Consider the following 25,135-nt stretch of genomic DNA (forward strand, 5'->3'; position numbering starts at 1 on the left):
TGCCTCTATTCTTTCACCCCTTTTTTTTTTTAAACGAAAAACTTTCTTCCTTTCAATCATTTTGTCTCCACCACCCTTTTCACTTTTTTTTTTTTTTGGACTTGTTAACAGTAGCTTGCACTTTCTTTTATGTGTACATAATCATATTTTCATAGTGCACCATCCCATCACCTCTCATTTTGGTTTTCTTTCCCAGGCACGGGTGGTCGTTTGCACAGTTTGTACAGTCACGGACCTGCGTTTTGAATAGCCACCGCATTTCATTTGTTTCTTTGGGGATCATTATATATATATGGGACTGCTCCTTTGCTTGTACACTCATTACACAGTTTCAGCCACTGCGTTGCTTGCTACCTTGCATCGCCACTGCACCATTGTCCAGCAATCCTGCGCTGCTGCTTTTACTTGGTGAGTCACTTGAGTATATATATATATACAGAAAGCTGCTGTTGTAGTTTGCTTTATCATTGTTGTAGTTTGCTTTATCACCATGCATACATATATATATGTAATATAATGTACTTTGCCCTCTGCAATTCCTTCATGCTGCTTTTACTTGGTGAGTCACATGTGTATATATATACATGTCTTTTGAGCCGTGCATACCATTTCCATCTTTTGAGCCATGCATATATGTATATATATATATTTGTCCCATCACCATCACCATTTGCGTCTTTTCAAGCCATATATATATATATATATATATATATATATATATGGAAGTTGATCGTCCCGTGATCATCTCCATTTGCGTCCTTATATATATATGTGGAAGTTGATCGTCTTGTCACCATCTCCATTTTGTGCACTTGTCCCATCACCAAACCGTGCACACATATGTCTATATATATATATATATATATAACATAATATAATTTTTTTTTACGCACAATGTGTGTGTCCCCACTGATGGATTTCTTTGTTTGTAATGTCAGGAATTTTTTAATCTTGAGAAGGCAGAGCTTGACGCCAGGATCTTCGCGAAGCTTTTAGAGCCGTGGTAGCAGGCCGTGGGTGTGCTTGTGTAAGAGACTGCAACGAGGTTTCGCTGTGTAGTGCCTTTTGACCACAGTTTTCCCTCGGTGGTGAGCTACCGTGTGGTGCTTTGCAAGAGCCTGCAGCAGGGCTTCGCTGCGTAATGCCTTTTGGTCACAGTTCTTTCTTGGTGGTGACGTCGACGTGCAGTGCAAGAAACTGCTTGCGTAATCGCTGCGGGTTTGCGTAGTACGATTGCGTAGCATTTTGGTTTCTTTTGCGACTGTAGCGTGCCTTGAAGGATCATCCTGTAGCTGCCATCTTTGTCGTGCTGCTCAAGTTTTGTGGCTGATTTGCGATCATGGTATTTTTCAAATGTTTTAGGAACAACACCATCACCATTCTTGCGAAGGAAGGCGATTCACAAGATAAAGGAACAACGTTGAAGCTTTACCCGCCACTAACTGATCCTAAGGCGCTTGCTTTTCTCGTGAAAGACAATTCCATGCATATTAAGTCGTGGTCTTCTAAAGTATCTTGGGAGGTGGTAGACACTGTTCAACCAAATACGAAGAAAAAGGCGTGCACATTGAGGGTTCTTATTTTGAATCATTCGCACCATGCTCGTGACCATCATCCGGCCTTGTTTAAGCTTCTTGGTGATCACATTCGCAGCGGAGCCATGGCTTGGAATGGTACCCTGTCGACTACTGGAGAAGCCATCTTTGATGAGTTTTATTGGGAGTGGCTTGAAGATGTCTTAAGCCGATCAAAAGATGTGCTTACTAAAGTGGGCCTTTACCACGCTGTGTACGCATCTTTGTTTAGTTATGATCGTCATCCTTCTGTCCTTTGGGCGTTCTTTGAGCATTGGTGTTCAGCAACCAACACACTTCACACTGTGGAATCTTCACAGGATAGGAGGTTTGCCGATCCATGGTAAGTTTTATGACGAGGTCGTTCCCAGCGCGGAGGAACTTTCTCTTTGCAACAGCCGAGGATTGCCTGTGAGTTGCCACTACTTGTTTTGGGCGTATCACAAGCTTTTCCAAGATGCTCAAGGTAAATCAAGCGTGAGGATTTCCTCATGGATCCGATTTTGGTACTGGGAGGCCATGAGGAATAAGAAGTCTTCGAAGAAAAGTTGTCGTAACAATACCACTAGGCCAAAGGGAGACTCAGACCCGTCCGGTGTTATTGGCTCAACCAGGCACCGCTCTTCTGACGAGTTGAGAGCGTTTGAAGATCTTGGCATAGTATCAGAGCATGTGGATGAGTCTTACCTAGCTGCTTTCTTAGCTTGTTGGCTTTGTAAGTTTATTTTCCTGACAGGCGACGTCAACTTAGTTCGTCCTGGAGTTTTCAAAATTGTTAGCAAGATGGCTGCAGGTGAGTCTTTTAGCCTTGCTATTCTGGTTTTAGCCAACATTTACAATGGTTTGAGCATTGTCTCGAACTCGGCAAGCATTGAAGATCGTGCTGCGGTGCTTTCTTACCACTATGTGTATGGTTGGTTGGGTGAATATTTTGGCACTCACTTTTCTTTGACGACTCTAGACAAGTCAAGGCCTTCTTCATCGACTGCAGCCAAGATGGGGCCTTTGATGACAAAGTATTCTGTCGTGCTCTCCGCGAAGAGCCTTGATGATTTGCAGGCACGAGCGCTATTTGAAAGTTGTGAAGATTTGAGGATTGACCCCTTAGCGAGAATTGGCCCGGTGCGGCGAGGCATCGTAGACAATTCGCATCTCTGTTCGTCAGACTTATCTTATCTTATAAGTCTTCGTTCGGGGTTTGTTTCTTTGCGGCAAGAAGACCGATGCATTGTTCAGCCATATAGTCCCCACCGTTTCAGCAGGCAATTTGGTTTTGTCCAAAACTTGCCAGGCAAGCTGAAGGAAAAGAACCAATCAGCATCATTGCAAGCCGTGTATATGCATTGGGAGTCTTGTACCCATGCATGTACAAATGTTGTTATCACGCTGCCAGCCAAGGACGAGTTCAAGAGTAATTCAGTGACCCGTGTTTATGCTCGTTGGTGGTCAAAGGTATATTATAAGAACTTGGGGATGGCAAGTGGTACCAATTCTTCTCACTCAGGCAATGATATGTCGAGAGAGGGCTGTCATATGGTTCCTATGCAAGTGGTAGCTCTTGATTGCACCAGTGCGGCTCCCTTACAAGATAAATCTGTAGCTTTAGCTCCTCCACGCCCATGCTTGTCTCCTCGACATCCGGATGCTTTTGAAGAGGCGGGAGATGAAGTTGACTCGCATGAAGATGGATTTATTTTGCAACAGCGTCAACAAGTTTCAAACAAGTGACCACTTGAGGATGCTCAGGTTGACAGCGATGTCAATTTTCATCATAAGAAGAAAGAAGTGTTTAGACCTCCTCTACTCGATGATCGTGTGCCATTTGAGAGAGATGTATGTACTTCATTTTCTCTCGTGATTTCTTATGCTTTCATTATTTTGGCTTTCGTTTCTAACATCTTTCTTTGTCTTCTTTAGGTTGGGCCTTCTTGTTCTTTTGATTTGGTAACTGCAGATGTTTATTCCTATACGGATATGCTATTTATGGGTGAACTACCTACAGACAAGGAGATAGGGGATCCGCCTGGTGCAGAGCTTGTTCCAAATCCGCCGAACTTCCCAAGTTTGCCATATGTAGGTAAAGGTATGCAAAAACCTGTCATGCGTCCAACACCTTTGCCAGCTAGCTCTGAGATCTCTTTGAGAGGGCCAAACCTTAGCGGTACTGAGCAAGTCATCCATCGCATCAGTCTTAGTGCGGCAATGGATATCAAGAGCCATATAGAGAAGAGGATTTCTAAGTGCCCGTTGGAAGACCTTACGTTGCTCAATGAGGATTTGTCGAAGCTTTTTTCTGTGATTGACAACCTTAATGTTGACTCTTCATCCTTGAAGATCAAGATTGCCGAACTTATGGCCGCCTCGACTGAGTATTCGTCCTTGCGTGCTATTTCCTTAGAGAAGTTGAGTCCAAATGTTAGAGCTCATCAGCTAGCAACAATAAACTCGTCACTGGCTCAAGTCCAGTCTTCTCAGCAAGCTGCTTCGGGAGATTATCAAGTTACAGAGACTTCTTTATCTTCTGTCCAGGTGCGTCTAGATGCGTTGGCGAGAGAGCAAGAGCAGTTGGTAATCGAAGCATCGCAACTTGAAAGTGTTCTCGCAGAGCAGGGAACTACACTTTCTCAGTACCAGGAGGAGATTTCACGCCTAGAATAAGAGAAAGGCATGACTATGGAGTTGCCCATCTTGTCTCCCACCGAGGTAGAGACTTTGAAGACTTTGGAAAGCTTGCTTGAAGATCGTCTTCGTAGTTTTGGGGACATAGTTTTCAAGTAGTATCTTCTGTTTTTTTTTTTTTTTTTTTTGTAATATGGCTTTTGGAGCCGACTTCTTCTTTCAAAGAAATAAAGTATTTACATTCTTGAATTTGCTCTTCATTCTTCAAAGTGTTTTTTTTTAGATGGTGTGACTGTACTTGAAGTTTTGACATTTCAAGTTGCCTACGTACCCTCTGTTGAGGAGAGATCAAGTCATAACGTAGTTCAAATGCATTTTTTTTATGATGATTTTGCCGTACACAATTTATGCTCTTGAGGGCCAAGAGCTTTGGTTGTCGCCTTTTATGGGTAGTAGCGCTTCAAGAATCTTCCATTGATAAGGCCAATCTTCAAGCCGTCTTCTACCATGATTAAGTAGGCACCGTTGGTGTAGACCTCTTGTATTACGTATGGTCCATCCCACTTTGATGTGAACTTGCTTTTCGTCTTGTGAGTTGTGATGATAAGCCTACGCAAAGCGAGGACGAGATCTCCAGTTTGGAAAGACCTTGGGCGGACCTTCTTGTTGAATGCCTTGGATAGCCGTGCTTGGTAGCATTCCAAGTGTTGTTGAGCTTCAAGCCTTCTTTCGTCGAGTGCTTCCAACTCTTGAAGGCACAACTTTGCATTCTCCTCATCAGTCAAGCCTTCTTGTATAGCCATTCTCAGTGAGGGGATTTGACTTTCAAGCAGTAGAACAGCTTCCACGCCATATACAAGAGAATAAGGCGTAGCTTGGGTAGGAGTCCTATGCGTCGTCCGATATGCCCAAAGTGCTTCACTTATTCTTTCATGCCAGTCTCTGTTTGTTCGGCCGATTACCTTCTTTAAGAGATTGCACAATGTTTTGTTGAATGCCTCTGTAAGACCGTTGGCCGGGACATGATACATGGAAGACTTGTGCTGCTTGAACTTGTATTTCTCACATAGCTCATCCACGAGTCGGTTGGAGAATTACTTTCCATTTTCAATGATGATGTAGCGAGGCACCCCATATTAGTGGATGATGTGCTCCTTGATGAAACGAACGATAGTTTCCTTTTTTACTTCCCTTAGGGGTATGGCTTCAGCCCACTTGGAGAAGTAATCTGTTGCAGCTAGGATGTAAGCTTCTCCTGCAGATGACTTCGGAGTAATTGGTCCTACGACGTCCAATCCCCATGCATCGAATGGCCATGAAGCAGCTGTATGATGTAATGGCTCAGGTGGTTGGTGTATGAAGTTGGCATGAAATTGGCAGGCTTGGCACCTTTTGGCATGTTCCAGGCAGTCCTTCACCATGCTTGGCTAGTAGTAACCCATTCTTTTGATCTAGAAATGTAGCTTTGGTCCAGATTGATGCGTCCCGCATACGCCTGAATGTGCTTCTTCCATGGCTTGATTAACTTCTTCCTCACCTAGGCATCTCAGAAGTACTCATTCGAAAGAGCATCAGTAGAGTGTTTCTTTGTAATAGAGGAAGCGAGGTGCTCGTCGACGTATTTCGGAACGGTGTCTAGGATCGTCTGGAAGTTTTCCATGCTCTAAGTAATCGATCAGCGGTTGTCTCCACTCTTCAACATCGACTGGAAGTATTGAGATGACATTTGTATCATCCAGTAGCATTTCGATGACGAGGGGGATCACCCAACTTTGGCAGACTGGCACGTCTGCAACTTCGTCTTCTCCTAATGTCATGCTTGAAGCTAGGTTGGCAAGAACGTCTGCCATTTGATTTTCTTTTCTTGGCACATATTCTAGTGTCACGGTCTCAAACTCTTGTAGCAGTTGAGTTGCCAGCCAGAAGTATGGGATGAGATCATCTTTCTTCACCTCATATTCAGTTAAGAGTTGATTGATTATAAGCTTGGAGTCTCCAAATACCTCAAGGGCTGTGATTCCCATGTTGATCGCCATTTGGAGTCCGATGATTAGTGCTTGGTACTCAGCGATGTTGTTGGAGCATAATTCACTTAGTTGACAGGAATAAGGTAATATCTACCTTTATGGCGACATGAATACTACTCATGCCCGTGCTCCATCTGCTCGTGCAGATCCGTCAAAGAACATCGTCCATGTCGGGAAGATGTCGATGTAGAACACTTCCTCGTCAGGCAAGTCATCTGAGATTTTCCAATCAGCTGGGATTGGGTAATCGACAAGAAAGTCTGCTAGCGCTTGTCCCTTTACGGCTTTAGCTGGGACGTAGATGATCTCATATTGGTTAAGCAGCAGCGCCCATTTAGCAAGTCGTCCTGTCAAGACTAGTTTGGACATGACGTATTTGACCGGGTCAGCTTTAGCAACCAAGTGGATGGTGTAAGCATGCATGTAATGCCTGAGTTTCTGGATGGCAAACACTAAGGCAAGGCACATCTTTTCTATTGGGGAGTAGTTCAACTCAGCGCCGGTGAGGGTTCGGCTGAGGTAGTAGAGCGCTCCTTCTTTCTGGGATTCATTCTCTTACGCCAAGAGTGCTCCAACTGAACTTTCCTGAGCGGCGATGTACAATATGAGTGGTTTCCCGGGCACAAGCGCCCCCAAGATAGGTGGACTTGACAAATACTTTTTTATGCTTTCAAAAGCATTGTGGCATGCTTCGTCCCATACAAACGGAACATCCTTCTTTATGAGTCGGCTGAACGGTTGACAACGCCCTGCAAGGTTAGAGATGAAGCGTCTGATGAAGGCTAGCCATCCTTGTAGACTTTTCAGCTCATGCAGGTTTCTTGGCTCAGGCATGCTTTGAATGGCCTTGATTTTTTATTGGTCCACTTCAATACCACGGTGCTTGACAATGAAGCCGAGGAACTTTCCGGAGGTGACGCCAAACGCACATTTTAACGGGTTCATTTTGAGGTTGTATTTTCGTAGCCTTTCAAACACTACTCGCAAATCCTTCAAGTGATCTGATCTTTTCTTTGTTTTGACCACCACATCGTCCACATAACATTATACGTTCTTGTGTAGCATGTCATTGAAGATTTTCTGCATTGCGCGTTGATATGTAGCCCCAGCATTCTTTAGACCAAAGGGCATCACCTTGTAACAGTAGATACCTTTTGGAGTACGGAATGCTGTTAGTTCCTCGTCTTCGAGAGCCATACGAATTTGATTGTATCCAGAAGAGCAGTCCATGAATGACAGTGCCTCGTGGCCAGTGGTTGCGTCCACCATGATTTCGATGATTGGCAAGGGGAAGTCGTCCTTCGAGCAAGCGTCGTTGAGGTCCCGGAAGTCTACGCAAACACGTATTTGTCCAGATTTCTTAAGGACGATGACGATGTTGAAGATCCACTTAGGGTATTGCACCTCTCGAATGAATCCTACTTCGATTAGCTTGTCAATCTCTACCTCGATTTGTGGAATGAGCTCGGATCGATAACGCCTTTGAGTTTGCTTTATCAGTCGCATTCCAGGCTTGATTACAAGATGATGCACAGCGATGACAGGGTCAAGGCCGGGCATTTCTTTGTAAGTCCAAGCAAAGACGTCTTTGTACTCTAATAGCAGTTGGTAGTACTCCTATATCTCGTCTGCTCTTAGCAGTGCACTTACAAAGATAGGTTTTTGCTTCTCTTTTGTGCCCAATTTGAGCTCCTTGAGATCGTCAACCGTGGCTTGCCCCCCATCCTCAAGTTGTGGTGGTGCAACAGTGACATCTTCTTCAGGGATCTCGTCTTCTTTGCCTTCTTGGATCGTGATGTGGAAGACATCCTGGACTTCCTCTTTAGTGTCGTCCTCTTCGGCTTGTTGGTATGAAGATTGTCTAGTATGGATGATGGTGCGCCTTCTTACTATCAGTGGTCCATTTGCATCAACCTCCAAGATTTCTTGACGCTTCATCCTTGAAGGAATTGAGCTTCGAATATCGCCTTTTTCTGCTAGCCTGTCGAGCTTTTCTTCCTTTGACGTTGTTTCCCTATTTCCAGAAAACTTCTTGTTGTCTTCAAGTTTTTCCAAAGCTGACTGACGAGGAAGAGAGCTAGCCTTGTTGCTTTGCTTCTTAGGTTTTGACAACCTTTCAAAAATAGAGCTTCGGGATGTTAGCCTGTTAAGCCTCTTGAAGACGGAGGTTCGGTTTTGACCACCAATGTGATCAAGGGCTGACGTTCTGGGTCTTGAACAATTCGTCCTATCGAAGACTGGCGTTCGAGGGGCGGATTTAGGCTCATCTCGATCTTGTTCAATGCTTACGCTGATATGTTGAGTGCTCGCATTTTTCGTTTTGCTTGAAATCTTCACGGGTGCATTTGGTGTGAAGCCAAGTCCAGCTTTGTTGTTGTTAACTCCGTAACCATGCTTCTTCAACTTCTTTTGAGTCTCAGTAAGGTCACGTTCTTTATTGTTGACGGTGTTTGAAACCTTTTTCCCAGGATTCGAAGAAGAAGTGAAGTCGTACCCAACTTTTAACATGAGTTTGTAGGCGTTTGGATCAAAACCTTCTTCGGTCCTCTTGGTTGGGAGAAAACTTGGTTCCGCCCCCTTTGGTAGAGCTTTTACGAAGCCTTGTGGTAATCTTGCAACCTTAGTGTTGCTTAGCTGTGTCAGAGGTAAAACTGCATTCGTCTTGAGCAACTTTACATTATCCCTGTGCCGCTATGCATCGGCTTTGCTTGCTTCAGTTTCGAACGGGGATTGACCATTCTTTCTTCTTGACATCGGGATGTATCGAAAAACGGGTGTGTTTGATCCATTTGAGGGCGTCCTACTCCCTTTGGTTGTTGCAGGTTTAGCAAGCTCATCATCGTTCTTATTTAAAGACGGCATGGCTTGCCACTCCTGCTTTTTAGGTGTTCCTTTGCCTATGGATTTGATCTCTTTTGGAAGAGCTTCAGGCACCATGTCTTCATCCATGTAGAACTTGGCATCTGCAAAATGTGATTCGGCTTCGGTGAATGGTTTGGTGTCGCCATAAATCACTTTCACTCCTTCTCGGTAGAATTTTAAGCATTGGTGAAGGGTGGACAATACTACTCCATTCGCATGGATCCAAGGCCTTCCTAAGAGCAAGCCGTAGGAAGTTCTTGCATCAATCACGTGGAATATCGTGCTTGACTTGAGTTCACCAATAGTCATCTCCACTCAGATCATGCCCATCGCTCTTTGTCCTCTTTGATTAAAACCTTGGATTAGTAGACGACTTAAGGACAGTTCATCCACCTTGATGCCGATTGTAGTCATTGTTGACTTTGGCATGATGTTTATGGCTGATCCACCATCCACAAGCATGCGGTTGACTTTGTGCTCCCTTACGTACCCAGAGACGAAGAGAGGACGGTTGTGAGGCTTGGATCCTAGCAGCAAGTCTTCGTCGGTGAAATGGATTGCGTCCTCAATGGCACAGCATGTGGCACATTCATGTGGCCGAGGCTTCAAGCCTTCGTTCTTGCTTTCTTGCACTTCGTGGTCATTGGGACTTTCCAAGACCGCTGCTAATGCTCTTCCCATCTTCTTTGGCAATCGTAGTGCTTCCTCAATGCTAAAGTGTGTTGGCAGACCTTCTTCGAGTGTGAGAGTTTTTTCTCCCTCAGTGGTGATATCTTTGCCTTTTGAAGGTTCTTCCATTTCTACTTCAACCATGTGGTATGCAGCAATAGTGCACTGTTGGAAGAAGTCATTCGGGAAGTACTCGTGCAAGGAGACAGGAATGCGTGGCTCTTGCTCCATAGGTTCCCCAGCTGATCACTCATATATTTCATGCATTTATACCATCCATTTCTAAAGTCTTTGTGATGTTTTTGTGTTAAAATTGTGGCATTTTACCTTACCTTGTGTTAATGTACAGTTAATTTTGTTTTAGGATTAATTTCAAACAAAATGGGCTGAAAAGAAAATAAAAGACACTGAGCAACAGAAATAAATGGGACGGAAAGGAAAGCACGGCATGGAAGACATGGAATGGTGGAAGGAATAAGAAAATAATGAAATGAGAAAATGATGGGCTTGGTGCTTTGAATTGTCATTGCCCTTTGGCTAAAGGCAACGGACAAAGAAGAGAAAAGCAAAGGGGCACTTCAGATACAACATAAAAAAAAGAAAGCATAAAATCATGATGAATGATTAACATACAGCAGCAAATGCATGAAGGAGGACACGGAATGAGTGGCAAGCAGAAAAGAAAAATAAAAGAATAAGAGGTGGGGGAGAGACCAAGAGAAACGAGTAGAATAGAAGGGAGAGCAGGGAAGTGTGCGGAAGGCAGGAAACTAAGAGAAGCAGAGAGACTGACACGGCAGAGAAGCAGAGAGACTGACAACAGAGGCGCAGAAAATAAGGAGGGAGCAACGCAGAAAGGAGGAAGGCGCGGAAGGACAGAGAGGATATAGACTCGAACAGAGAGAAGGCGCGGACAGACAGAAGCAGCAAGCTGCCTTCTCTCTCGGTTAAATCTTTCCAAATTTATATTTTATTTTTGTTTTAATAATGTGTAACTAAATTTATTTTGGCTAGAGGTTAATTCAAAGCCATGAATATATTTGTAATATGAATTGATTACCTTCAGTTGTGATTTCTGAGTTGTGATTTAATTTGCTTAACTGCTTGATTGATAGCTTATTTTTGTATGTCGATTAAGAATGCATACTTAATTTACATGCATGAATTTGACGCTAGAATATAAGGGAGTTTCACCTAATCGTTATGAACTTATATTCACAAGTAGTGAAGGTTGCTAGTCACAATCACGTTAAGTAAATTCTTGGCATAAGTTTCATGCAAATCATAGTAACGAGTGCCTCGTCAATGCTTATGTTTTTCATAGAACTTAATGATTCTTGCTTGTATCTCTATTATGCAATTCATGTAGGGAACTTGTAGGGAATGTTTTGGGTTGTCGTATGCAATCATCCAACCCAATAACTTGTGGAAAAACTGAGGGTTAATTAGTGCAATTCACGGTTAATTTGGGGCGTTGAGATTTACAATTTATTGAAAGAACAACTGAAAATCAATTTAGGTTGCATATGTGTCATGTGTGGAGAAGAACCCTCTAGCTAGTCCGTCACCTATCTTTTCACCTTAATTTCATGCTTTTGTCAATTCTGTAATTTATTTAAGTTTAATTTACTTCTCGTCAAAACCAAACCCCCCCCCAATTATTAAATTATATTATTTAGTTAGTTTTCATTGTTGTTAGTCTTTTAATTCAATTTCCGTCCATTTCAATTCCTAGTGTCTAATTTGATTGTTTTCATTATTTTGAGTCATTCTAAGTGTGTTTCGAGTTATTAGAGTTTTTAGCCTAGTTTTGTGTCCTTGAGTCTTGTTTAATATTTTTAAATTAATTTAGAATAGATTAGCAATCCCTCCTAATCCCCGGCCTAGAACGATACCCTACTTACATCTATACTACAATTGTCAAAAAGAGGGTTAATTTGTGTGTTAACTTATTTTACGCATCACCAGCATACGTTGGCTTATCAACTTTTACGTTTCTTTTGGGCTTCCTACTGTTGCGGCGACGGTGCTTTCTCACTTGTTCTACCTTTGGTCTTGTGGCTTATGGTTTTGGTTTCCTTGTTTTTTTGTAGGTCACCAATGTCCATCCTTCTTCATCATTGGTATGTGCATCCTGTTCGTTTGCCCCCGGCGATGGTTGCGCAGAAGGTATCGTGCAACTTGAGCATTGATAGGAATGGTCAGGTGTTGCTTGGAGAGGCACGGGATCGAAAGATCCAAATGCAATTGTAGTAGTATGTGTTGCGGCCGTGTCTTCGAGGTCGAGCTCGATTCGCCCTTGTTGTGCTAGCTTCATGATGAGCTCTTTGAGGACGAAACACTTACCCACAAAATGGCTCACAATTCGATGGTACTTGCAGTATTTAGGATCGTTTATGCGATTCATTTTTTCAGGCCGCTTGCATTCGGGTAGCTCGATTACCTTCTTTTCCAGCAAGTTGTCTAACATTGCATCCATGTCTGAGTCAGGAAAAGGGTACGCCTTCTGCTCTAATTCCCTCAAGGTGCTTTTGTACCTTTCTTGGGTGCGAGGAGGCTCACTTCTCTTTATCTCCTTTGCTTTGGTTTTGGAGGAGATCTTGATAGGTGCGGAGGCGGTCTTGACGAGCGCAGTGCTGACGGTGAACGCTTCCTTAGAAGGCTTCTTCCCAGTCGTGTCTACATTTAGAGAGAACACCTTATCCTTCTTGAAGTCGGTGATCGGCTCTTTCTTCCCGTGATGGGCAATACTTAGCTCCATGTCGTGGGCACGGGTGGCTAACTCTTCAAATGTCCGTGGCTGAGCTGCTGCTTAAGTCGACATCGGAAAGAGTGGAACCAGAGTACTTCCTTGGGCTTTCCTTCCTTGGCGCCCTTAGCGAGGCCAAGGTGATCACAGGTTCGTGCCTCGGGTGCTCTTGTTCCTTTGGCGGAGTTGATGTAGAGGTAGAAGAGGCGGCAGAAAGAGCTCTTGCCTTGCTTCGAGTTATGACGCCCGAAGTGACACCGCCTGCGGTGATGATGCTCTTGTTCCTTGCATTGGCTACGAGAACAACTTGAGCCTTCTTTGATGCCATTTGTGCTTTTTGCGGATTCAAAGATAGAGATGAGAGGTAGAGATAATCCCATCGAGCGTGCCAAATTTGTAAACACGGAAATTCCTGCAATGAACGAGACAAGAACACGTGTACAAAATAATATTTGTATTAATGATTTAGGGATTACAATCTCTTCTACAAATTTAGCCTCTGATTCTATCTTTGTAATGGGTGGATTTGATGTTGTTGATCCAAAGGGCCGTCGAGGCTTGATCTTGGGATAAACAGTTGTGCGGATTTGTTGACGTCGTTGATCCAAAAGTCGTCGGGGCTTGATCTAGGGATGAACGAATGATGAATGATGAACACTTTCTTCAAGGGCCTTCGGGGCTTGATCTTGAATTAGTGGAAGTTCTTCAAGGGCCGTTGGGGCTTGATTTTGAATGAGGATTTGACGAAGAACGAAGAGAGCTTTCTTGATCCTTCGAGATTTGCTTGGGAGCTTTGGAGTTTCAAAGCTTCAAGGTTTTGGTGTGAAGTGAATTGGTTATCAATTGGTGTCCCAAAATAAATGTCTTGGCCTCCTATTTATAGAATTTCAAAACTTGATTTTTTTTTATTTAAATAATCAGATGAAATAAATCATTTCTGCCAGGTGTTGACACGTGTCCTGTTTGATGACTTTTTCGATTTATTTTGATTTTTCGTTTAGTCACATGCTATGAGTAAAATTTATGTGACACATGAACGTTGAAATTTTAATTATTGATCAACATTTATTTCACCGAAATTTCGATATCTACAAGCGCATACCGACATAACCTAAAGTAAACGATTCATTTGTGAGAGAAATTCACAGTACACATGGAGAACCGTAAATGCATAGAAGATGGTGCAGAGGCGGTGCAAATAAGTTTTCAGCCAAAAAGTAGACATGCAAACCAACAGTATCGGACAAAAAGGGTACCACAACATATATAGCAATACCATACCACTAAATGAAGTCGCGGATTGATAGTACAAAAACAACTTGAGAAGATTACGTAACAAGAGGAAGCAAGGATTGATGGCACAAAAAAAATACATGAAAACAGTGTGTGAACAACATGATAAAATCATACAATCCTTAATATTACATGGAAACCTTTCTAATGCAATATAAAGTGTCACCTTCCTTCAAGAGACCTCAACCAAAAGGCTGCTATGGCTTGAAGAGCAAGATTTTCAGCTTCATCTTGGGATAACCCAGTGGTTTGCAGATGTGTCCTTCCAATCTTGAAGGAGTGATCGCCACCATCAATGACATGCAAATCACTAGGGCATTTCATCTTCTTGAGAGTAGTTTCTAGCTTTTCCAATGGACAAAGCCCATCTTTACTAGCCTTCATAAAGCGTAATTGTAGCATACAAACCCGAAAATGTAAGAGATGCAGAACATAAGAAAGCAGCTCATATAAAATGGTAGTAACAACTTCGTAAATTGATAACGTATAGAAAGAAAAGGAAATTCTCAATTTGGTCATAAAAAGTGACACAAGACAACTGAATAAAGTGAAATAAGACCTAATAACAACTTTATAAAGTGATAACATATATAATGCTAAACATTACGGTGCAGCAGCCGCATTTGTATGATCACAGACAATGAAAGAAAAAAGAAAACTTTGTCACACCTGTACAAACATTATGGGAATAGAAAGTTACAATATCGATTCATCTCGCACTGCTCCATTCATGCCCTGAAATTTAAGGCGCCCAGATCAGGCACACAAGTTCGCGTATTTTACAAAGCTGGGTAGAAGTCCATTAGGTCAAAACATCAACTTTGAAGGATCCAATGAATGCAGATTTTCTTCTTCAAAATATCAGATAATTTAATCTCATCTAGTTTCAACATCCATATGTGTTATAGAATATTTACGCCCAGTGATTTTATGCCAACAGGAAGAAGAGAAAAAAACTAATAAAAAGAGCAAACACTTGGCACGAAATAAGATGCAGGGACAACATCAGAACAGCGAACCTTTAGTGGGTATCCTAAGCAATTTATTGCTGAAGCATGAATATCTTCCTTGCAAGCTACCATGCAACTGACTCTACATACCAATGAAATCCAAATTCCAAAAAACAAGGCAGAATATGATTGTAGAAAAGGAATACCAAATACCGCATGTCCTCATTACTTCTCTATCTTATTGACATGCTCCATTAATTGAGGGATCCATGGCATGTAACAACCACACTATATTAATGAAGAATTATGGTTCTGTTAGTACACAAGTTCCTTTACAGAGAAAACCAGTCCTAATCCAAAAAATTCATCTGTAAGCAATACATCCCTATATCATTAACTTGCTAAACTACTAAAAATGACTTCAAACTTACACTAACGAAACAGAGCAGAGCTTCATAAATTGTCTACATAATTTCTAGAGTTAAGCACTGCTGCCAGTAGAAGATTCATCCAAAATACATATTGCTAATCCAAAATTTCAACTTCCAAAGAGGTTCTTCTCCAGCATTACTTGACTTTAACAGACACGACCTTGTAGTAATAACATTTTAGGCTAGAGCAAATAAACTTCAGCACAAAAAGAAGTATAATCTTGAACCCATAGGTTTCCCGGCCAAAATCAACGGATGACCCGGGTACTTAGCAACCGCCTTTTTGGCAACATCGCCACGAAAATCGACCAACTTTTCAGCCTTTGGAGGAGCCCTCTTTTTCCCACCAGAAATATCTGCCAAGAACACAACTTCAATATTTTACAAATACAATAGAGATAAGATGACCCAATTCCATGAATAACTCAAAGCACCATATATACCGAGAAGAACTCAAAATTTAGCCATAAAAAAAAACAAAAAAAAAACACATACACTCACACGGGTAATCGAAGATAACAACTTCTAGAGCATTTAGTGCTTTTTCCAACATCTTCTTCCACCTAAATAAAAACCCACAAAGCTAGAAGCTTCAGGTTTTACTGAACGATTTCTTTCTGATATTTCCAAAAGAAGCAAGCGAATTGAAAAAGGGACCTGATCATCCAGTCTGAAGAAGAGGGAGCACCAGCACCATGAGCAAAGACCACCACAGGGGATACTTTCTCCAGTGCGGACGAAGTGCGGACGAAGATGCACCATGAGCAAAGACCACCACGGTGATGAAGCCATTCTTAGTCGAAGAAAACCCCTTCCGAAAATGATTTCAATTTTCAATCTGAGCTCGGAACTGATTTTCGCGCCAAATGGTGAGAAGACCCAACCAGAAGAATGTGCCTCGCGCCACGTGGCACTTGCTTAGACCACCCGCCAAGCGAGTTAAGATCACATTTGGGCTGCGCTTTTTTAAGTGGGTAAATAGGGTTAGGTTTGAGGAAAGCCCAATTTGGTTTTCTGTCCATCAACCCAACTTGGTTAAATCCTAAACGTACCTTGATGGAAAGGATTAGGATCCTTGATTAGTTTTTCTTTGCTAGAATATGCTTGATAATTTCTCCACCTCATTATTTGTTAGTTTGAGGTCAATGAGGTAACCTATTGTTTTCAAATTCTAATAAGTTATAACTAAGTCGCAAATATTTGTGTCATTACTTGTACAATTGGATTATGTCTCAGCTTTTGATATTTCATAAAATGTTAACCATTTATGTGGTTTTAGCCTCTGCATTGTAGTTTTAATATCTTACAATTGGATTCTTTCTCAAATTTTAGCTTCTATTTTGAAGTCATGTGCTTTCAAATTTTGCATTGTAGTTTGCGCTTTATTTAAGTCAAAGCAGTCACATCTAATACTGGATTTAACTATGGTTATTGCGTAAAATTAATTTTGTTAGTAAATTGATTTGAAATTGGGCCTTTTGGAATATGATTTGAATTTTAATAGTTTTAACTTAGGAAAACTAATGAAAAGGGCTTGAAAATTTTGAGTTTTAATGATAAGGACAAAATAAAGGGTAAAGTGAATAGTACCAGGATTGACTTTTTAGTGTAAAAATGTGGTTTTTCGTTAAAGTGAACAGTACCGGGTGCTTTTCGTTAAAGTTCCCTTTTAACTTTTAGGCAATGTTTGTTACATTAGGGGTTTAGGGTTTTATAATAAGCTAGGTTAGGGGTGGTTGGGGGTTAGGATCACAAGAAATTAAATTTATGCAAAATATGTTCAAGTCGAAAATGAGAAAAGAAAATAAAAATGACTTATAAACCAATAATCATTTTAAAATTGTAACTGATATAATAACTAATAAATTGAAATTGTATTGCAAGATATAAACTGCAATGCAAAGTCTGAAGCAAAAACAACAACAAAATGAGTTGACCTATTCTGAGATAAAAATTTGATAAAGAGGCCAACTGTACAAGTATAAAGTAGTTTGTTATTTTTGTTCGTTCGAGTACATTACAAGACTAGAAAAAACCATTATCTTGTGATCGTGCTGATATATTTACAGTGGCTAAATATGTCTGGCTAAAAGGGATCATTTGGGAATTTAGAGTTTATAGATGATGTGAGAGTGAAAACCCGTTTTAATACTTGTTCACATCATCATTTAACGTTGGTGACTTAACAAATGTTCAATTTTTAAAATTTTAAGTAATTATTTATAATGTTTTAAGAAGTTTAGACGAATTAAATTCATCCTTACTTCTATGCTTAATATTTTGATATTGTATGTTTTGATCAAGATTCTAAAAGACGCTCACTAGGTGCTAATTGGGCAGTAGGCTAGGGCCTAGCACTTAGGTGGCTAGACGGGCGCCTAGGCAGACTAGGCGGATTTAAGTAAATCTATTATATTTCGTGTAAATAAGTGTCTGCTTATACTCAAGATATATATAACTATTAATTACATCATAAACTACAAAATAGAATGACATATATATTACAAAGTATTGGAACATAATGAAAACATGGGGGACAAGGATATAATGTGTGTTCATTTATTGAAAAAATAAATAAAATGCAAAATGAATGTTACCTATTTTTTGTCTAAGTGAGTCGTGACCTAGGTGGGTCTGAGCGGGCTAGGCAGGTGCCTAGGCTGTTTAGGCGGGCACCTCAGCAGGTCTAGGCGTTCTTTCAAACGCCTAGGCATTAATCGAGATGGTGGTCAGCTACCTAACGCCTAAGCAGGACCTAGGTGGTGCTAAGCAGGAATTTTTAGAACAGTGATTTTGGTTAGTTTAATATAAAAGCTTTCTAGCGGTGAAAGAAAGCCATAGCCTAATTTGAGCCTTAAAAATGTGGTAGCTAGGTCACTGTCCACTTCGATATGGATTGGATTCGATTTGAAAGGAATTGATATGGTCTCCAGCTCGTATTGTCCGATGAAAACAAATGCTGTTCCTCTAGTTTTTTGCCACAATATAGAGCAATTTTGGTATCCCCTCCCTCCATATATGGTGACAATATCTTATCCTCACTTGCATCCAGAAGCATTTGGACACGTGCTAAATGCTTTAGAGAATTTTGGCTGATCATTCAAGAAACTCAGGATCGAATAAAGAAGAGCAACTTATATAGAATGGATTCAGTGTTACGTGACTTTCCAATTCAATAGTACATTGCCATGTGGAGAAAAATTGCACATGCGACAATGTATTATTGAATAAAAGACGCAACTTATATAGAACGGATTCAATGTTACGTACGTGGCTTCCCAATCTAATAGTACATTGCTATGTGTTAAAAAAATTGCACATAACAATATATTATTGAATAAAAACGCTATGTGACGGTAAATCCATTTCATTTAAGTCTTTCTTCCAATGGAGATATGGATTGGCTGTGGAGATATAAAGCAAACAAAAAGCTAAGATTATCATAGAAGGTGGGATAGGAGGAATGTCAAACAGGAATTAAATTTGTATCTGCATTGACCCCTAGCCTTAATGAATCAGATCAAAGATAAGGTTTTGATGCCTAGCTATAAGGTCCTTAAGCTTCTTTCATTTATTCTTTTTTTGTTAAAGATAAGCCTAATTGCTTGTCAAGGTTCGTAAGGGACAAGTCTCTCTCTCTTTTGTTTATGGTGACAAAAATTCCAAGTTGTAAGGAACGTGACTTCCAACACTTCTTTTCTCCGCATTGATACCTTTGGTTTTTTTTTTTTTTTTCCTGATATTTGAATTGAATTTATTAAAAGAAAATTAAGTGAAAAAAAATAGAAAAAATGTACATAAGGAAGTAAAAAAAAAAGGCATGCGAAAAACGTTTTCCTTATACAAATTGCTTTAATTAGTTAGGACCTTTTTTAATAAAGTATCGCTTTTGTTGTGGGAAATTCACCTTGGATTGGAGAGATTTTTCAGTGTGACCGTCACACGAGATGGTACATTACATATCCCTATATAAATGGTGGATTATATGTGTTAAAAGGTTAATAACTTAAAAATTAAAATTCTCCACCACTTGCATAAAAACATGTGGTGTACCATCCGCATTCCCGTCATAACTAAAAATTTCTCCTTGGATTGGTGCATTGCATTAGCTAATTTTATTTTATTTAATTAGGAAGAGATCATGAAGATCTTAGGAAGCAGGAGGATCTGATTTTTTTTTACCACCAAAGGTCAAGTGCCAAGATCCGCATACCCCACCGCGATAGACTAATCACTATAATGCTCAATTTTCACCACATAACCTTTGTGTTTATTTGTGGCTTGAAGATCTATAAAAGGGCTTCTAAGCCAATCCTTTCTTCAACAAATAAGGCAAAGCCAATAAGCAAGGAGTTGGAGTTCAATTGAATCTCTTACTCTTATTACAGGGCAGTGATTGCTCACTCTCCCTCAAGAGCTTCTCAGCTTAAGGCAATATGTTATACCAAGATCCTTAGTTTGAGGGGGATATTTGGTATATTTTAGGCTGTGGAGCTCGAGGGGGAGAACGACCAAGCTTTTGCCTTGATTTGTAGCAGGCTCTGAATTTCATCGATGGACAAATAGACCCCAAGGCATTTTTGTTGCTCACTCTCCCTCAAGGGCTTCGACCAATGTCAGACATGGCGAGCTCGAAGACTTGGGGAGAGTGAATAAAAAGTGTCTTGATTAGTATATGGCAATGACATTTGATGGTGGTTATCAATGATCATGCATCGAAGCTCAGATGTTTTTGAAATGGTGGTTAGTGATCTTACTGTTATCATTTCTGGCTCAGGTAAATTTTAGAAAATATCATGTTCACACACACATACACCCACATGACATGCATCATACATATATGGAAACAATTTGAGCTCGTTGGAAAATATCAACTTTGACTAGAACAATGAACTAAATGAACAATATAAGTTATCATATGAGTGGGCAAGAACTCAACGCTAATTACCAATGAGTTTGCTTTCCATGTCTGTTATTTCCTATGCTATACATGTTCCAGTTGGTGAACTATATATACGTCCCCCTCTTTTTCGTTATCTGCAACTTTGGGCTCCATCGAATTGCATGTGAACGGAAGAAGAACAAAGGAGGAGAAAACTGTTTTTGCATGTCAGAAACAAAAAAAAAAAAAAAAAAAAAAAAGAAGAACAAAGGAGGAGGAGGAGACTGTTTTTTATAGAAAGAGACGAGTACTGTTAGGGTGATCAAGTACAGGAGTATTTATCTTCTTACATAACCGAAGAACTTACTCTTTCACTCTAATAATCATATTAACTAGGGTTGTTTTTAGTTATATTCTTTGTACTCTACACAAAATCTCACTTGACCTTCTACAATCTATTATATCTCATTTTACCCTTTATAGTCTTCTTTTGTGTCTTGCTTTATCCCATTTCATCAACTAAGTTGAAGGAAGCGTTATGTTCCGTTGATGTGGCATTAATTCTTTACTCTTTTCAACTCGTCTTCACATTTTGGACTTTTGAAAACCGCAAAATAATCCTAGGATGCAAAACAACAAACTAAAAGCCCAGCCAAATTTACCCCAAATTCTTTCCCTGACCCTAAGCGGCTTAATTTCCCCAAATCTTCATTAAAACTCCCAATTTCTTTAATATGTTCCTGTATCCAGTGTTGAAACGACCAAAGAGCTTATGCCATGTCAATAAACCTTATGTTTTTCTCAACTCAGTTGACGAAATATGGTAAAGTGGGACGCAATAGAATAGCACAAGAGGTAAAGTGAGACATAATAGAGTGTAAAGGGTCAAGTGAGTTTTTGTGTAGAGTACAAGGGCATAGCTAAAACTAAGTATGAACTAAACCTAAAATCGATATTGTCACTAATATGTTTCCTATTAGACATATTATTGAGGATTTTAAAGCTTTGTTGCTGAGGATCACTGAGGCTTCCTATACTCACGTACGTCGTCAAGCAATAAAGTAGCCCATCGCCTAACCTGCTATGCATGCACTTACTGTTGTTAGTCCTTATCTCTGGTTAGATACCCCTGCTGGCTTTATCTCCGATGTACTACTGGAGGATGATCATTCATTGTAATTTAACTTACTCTTTTGTTCTCCTTTGGGTTTTTTCCCCTTTTTGCAATGCAATGCTATCGTTTTCATAAATAAATTAATATATATATATATATATATAACCCTATAATCACATGACACTTGTCACAATTCCATCCTTTGATGCTTTTACTACTAACATCCCCTCAAGTTCATGATTAGAGCATTGATGCATGAGATTGTGACAATGTGTTTCAAAAACGAATGTACTAATAATCCTTCGTAAGAATATCAGCTGTTCAGTTTGGAAGAGACAATTGAACATAAAGATGCTTCTAAATGCACGTCAAAATTGATACATAATTAGTATATGGCAGTGACATCCAATCCCAGAGGCTTTGAATTTGCTTATGGAAAGGTGAGTAATATGCTTATCACTTTTTTTCACATCCAGCTAGCTGATCAAGTTACTGCATAATTATCATGATCATAAAAAGTATATATGCATGTATGGAATCCATTTTTAATTTTATTAAATATCTGTTAGCTACATATAGGAATCAATTCACTTCCAGAACCAACAATTTCTTAATTATTTTTGTCAATATTTTTTAGTACGTACTCTAATTAAACACCACACATATACGTATATGCCATTTATATACACACGTTCATGAGAAGTATCCATAACTTGCTTGACTACGTACCCTAAGATTCAGCATTACACACGTTGCCAAGAGATGAGTCGAAGGGGGAGGCTGGCTTTTGCCTCTTCGTTTTACATCCAGGTTTCCCGCTGCATATGTAATTTGGCTTGGTAAATTTTTACATGTATGGAATCTTTTCACTACAAGTCAAAGTGAACTGAATATATTTGGTATTTCTATGAATTTCATTCATGAACTACCCACTTTCAAATTTCTAGTGAGGGAAGATATGCTTTTTCTTTGAGTAATTGAATTTTTTTGTTTCCCAAAAGGAGTTAGTGATGGTAATATATGTGAAATGAAATTAGTCATTTAGTAGTTAATTAGGATAAACATATATACAGTTGTAAAATGAAGGTGGACTAATGGAAAATTTTTGTATGATATTAAAATACAGACACTTGCATATATAATTGATTCACGTATTATAACATAAATAGACACAAATGAGAAAAGGAATAGACCAGATAGCTTAAAAATAGAAGTAAGAAAAATGAATCATATCAACTAGTCCACCCCCTCCCCCCACCCCCCCGGGGGATCTGATTTCTTACTTTTAAGTATTTAATTACGAATTTTAAGAAAAAAAATTGCACCCTTTAGATTCTTTACATGTAAACGTAGTGAAATTAAGAATCAAAATAATTCTTATTCATACTCTTTGTACATGCATATCCTTAATAACCAAACACATAATAGAATAATATGAATCTATGCTTAAACCACGTTGGATTTCAAAACCAGAAAATAATTAATCGGGCTAATGACAACAGAGGAAGCTAGGGTATTGTATATTGATATGTGCATGTGAATATGTGAAAGAGTCAAGAGTGAAGTGTGAAGTGGTACATGCACTGATGCACATGAAAAATGTCAGGGTCTCTCAAACTTTGTTGAAAAGTAGAAGTGGTACCACCACATCTGCCATGCCCCTTTTATTACCTTAACTAAATAGAGCAGCTGCAGCTGCGACTCCAGGGCCACCATTTCCTGTTCCTGCTCAAATTATAGGAGGAAGGAATCTCTCTTCTTTCCTCTCTTATTGGCATGTATTTCTTCTTTTCTTTTCTTTTCTTATATGTGGTGATCACTTGTTTGGCCTTGTTTCATAAACTCATAGTCTTATATACACTTGGCCTCTCTTCTTAAACCCAAAAAAGCCCATGTTAATGCAGACTAAAACGAGTTTAATCGTCATTAAAGCACTATATTTGAGACATGGTATGATGGGGTGTAAAGCTTAGAAAGGTCATGAGAGGATGAACTAGGCAAGAAGCTGAACCCTTATGGCATTATCATCAATAAACGTGATTGGAAGGGAATTCTATTGCATTTTCTTTTAATTCATAAATATAACTTAGTTAGAGATTTACAGTTCAAGTGGTTAACATGCATCCGATGTTCTGTTAAGTTGTATTCTCCGTATCCCTTGAAACACCAAAAATTAAATATAAATATATAAAAATGCTTATTTTATCATTATTTTATCATTATAAAGAGAAAAACTCTTACGTGTAAACTTATGAATGGAACCTAGTATGCTAGTTCTAGAACTTAAATTAGTGGACTACGTAGCATCTCAAACTTTCATATGCATATCAAAAACCATACAACTCTCACTGGATAAAAAGCCAGAAACCAACGAAAACGAGCTCTATTTTGGCCGGTCTCGGTCTACCAAATCTTGATTTAAACAGTTAACTCAATTAAAAGAATGGTTTAAGAAGGTGAGAACTCACTGGATCCGAGAGAGAGAGAGAGAGAGAGTCAATTCTCACAACTCCAAAAGTACAATTCTCAAACAAATCTTCCTAGATTTTTACCAGCAATATTACTATTTAATTATTTTAGTTAACCCATAATCACACCCCAATTAACATACAGCCACAGAAGCTCCCGTACTAACTCATTTCCTGTTCGCACTCTCTAAACTTGATCTTCTCTTTCTGCTACATTAAGCAAGCTCTTGATTTTTCTCCACTAGTCTCACTTCTTTTGCAGATCTAAGCACACTGGCCTGACAAAAACAACACAGAAAAACAAAAGTTAAATCAGACCCAGAACAGAAATACACAAACACTAATCAACAATTAATGGTGCATTATTAATTATACAAATTAACCAGACCTGGTCCTCAGTAATTTCCACAGAAAATCCATCAACAATGACGAGAGACAATGTCTTCTTGTAGCTTCCTGGGTCAAGGGTTCTTGCCAACAACTGGTCATGCTTCCGGCTTAGGAATAAATCTAGCTCATTTGCTCCTCTCTTTGTTCTATATATATAAACAGATAATTAGCATAACTTATTTGTATGATGAAAAATATACAATGAAATGAGTGGTAAAGATAAGTTTATAGTACTAACCGATCAGCTCGAAGGCGTTGGTACTGAGGATCATAGTTCATGAAAACAAAATATGACTCGCTTTTTGTACCTTCCATTTGCTTCTAGTCTGTCTTTCTAGAGAGTTTGTTCTTCTACTAGGGTTATATATTGACTCGTATACGATACAATATGGCCTTCAGCTACTTCTGAATGATATGGTTATTTATACATGAAGTCTGACATTTTCTTTTTCATTTGGGATGCCCAAGTGTACTTCTAAGATAAAATTATTGGGTAACTATTATTGTGCGAATGGTGAAACTTCAACTTCTTCTAATATATTTTCAGTTATTTTATATGTTTTAAACGAGTCTCATAATCTCATGGATCCCTGTTATTTGAAAGTGATACGAAAAATGGTTTGGGAAAACAGTACATTTGGAACAAAAATGGGGAAGAAATTGATATATATCTACAATATCTATTGGCAGACTACATGCCTTAGCAAGTAATGGGAATCCTTCTATGGCTACATCAAAGGAAATGCCATCATTCACACTTGGAAATTTCTCACCTAGTGTTTGAAAAAACGTTTTTGAAATGTCGGCCACACGCTTGCGGGATAAAAGTCAACACTTTTTTTTTATTACTAAACAAGTTTTTTGGCAGAACATTTGCAAACCGTATATTTTATATTTATATACAGTGTTAGTTAGCAATTAGTAGTATAGACTAGCACGAAGCTGAAAGGCAGTACCTGTTCATTTTTAAGAATTTAGAAATCGATTCATGACATAGAATAAAGATTAAAGAGAGAATCACTAAACCAACTTAGTCTACCACTGACTTATTCGTATTAATATAGCCTGACTTGGAAGTCAAAGATCCATATAGTAAGTAATCACAAT

At 39.6% G+C, this 25,135-nt stretch overlaps 2 protein-coding genes, 1 long non-coding RNA gene and 1 other non-coding gene across 4 annotated transcripts; 1 reads left to right on the plus strand and 3 right to left on the minus strand.

Annotated features, from left to right (window-relative positions):
• Nucleotides 1–5,764: 5,764 nt before the first annotated feature.
• On the minus strand, nucleotides 5,765–6,229 carry LOC139196882 (uncharacterized). The gene has a single exon (XM_070823231.1). It carries the CDS (start codon nucleotides 6,227–6,229, stop codon nucleotides 5,765–5,767), a length of 465 nt encoding a protein of 154 aa, XP_070679332.1.
• Nucleotides 6,230–13,737: 7,508 nt separating this feature from the next.
• LOC139187631 (uncharacterized) lies at nucleotides 13,738–14,653 on the minus strand. The gene is made up of 2 exons (XR_011581802.1): nucleotides 14,463–14,653; nucleotides 13,738–14,171 (listed from the first exon to the last, which is right to left on the minus strand). It is a non-coding gene; the product is annotated as an uncharacterized lncRNA (long non-coding RNA).
• Nucleotides 14,654–19,576: 4,923 nt separating this feature from the next.
• MIR477A (microRNA MIR477a) lies at nucleotides 19,577–19,681 on the plus strand. Its single transcript, NR_120972.1, has one exon. It is a non-coding gene; the product is annotated as a microRNA MIR477a (primary transcript).
• A 3,902-nt stretch (nucleotides 19,682–23,583) lies between these two features.
• Nucleotides 23,584–24,725, minus strand: LOC103444066 (subtilisin-like protease SBT2.5). Its single transcript, XM_008382975.4, has 3 exons — nucleotides 24,267–24,725; nucleotides 24,027–24,174; nucleotides 23,584–23,916 (listed from the first exon to the last, which is right to left on the minus strand). Exons 1-3 carry the CDS (start codon nucleotides 24,341–24,343, stop codon nucleotides 23,854–23,856), a joined length of 288 nt encoding a protein of 95 aa, XP_008381197.1. The 5' UTR covers nucleotides 24,344–24,725; the 3' UTR covers nucleotides 23,584–23,853.
• Between the last annotated feature and the right edge of the window lie 410 nt (nucleotides 24,726–25,135).

The sequence above is a fragment of the Malus domestica genome, chromosome 06 (assembly GCF_042453785.1).
Source record: "Malus domestica chromosome 06, GDT2T_hap1".
Classification (NCBI taxonomy): domain Eukaryota; kingdom Viridiplantae; phylum Streptophyta; class Magnoliopsida; order Rosales; family Rosaceae; genus Malus; species Malus domestica.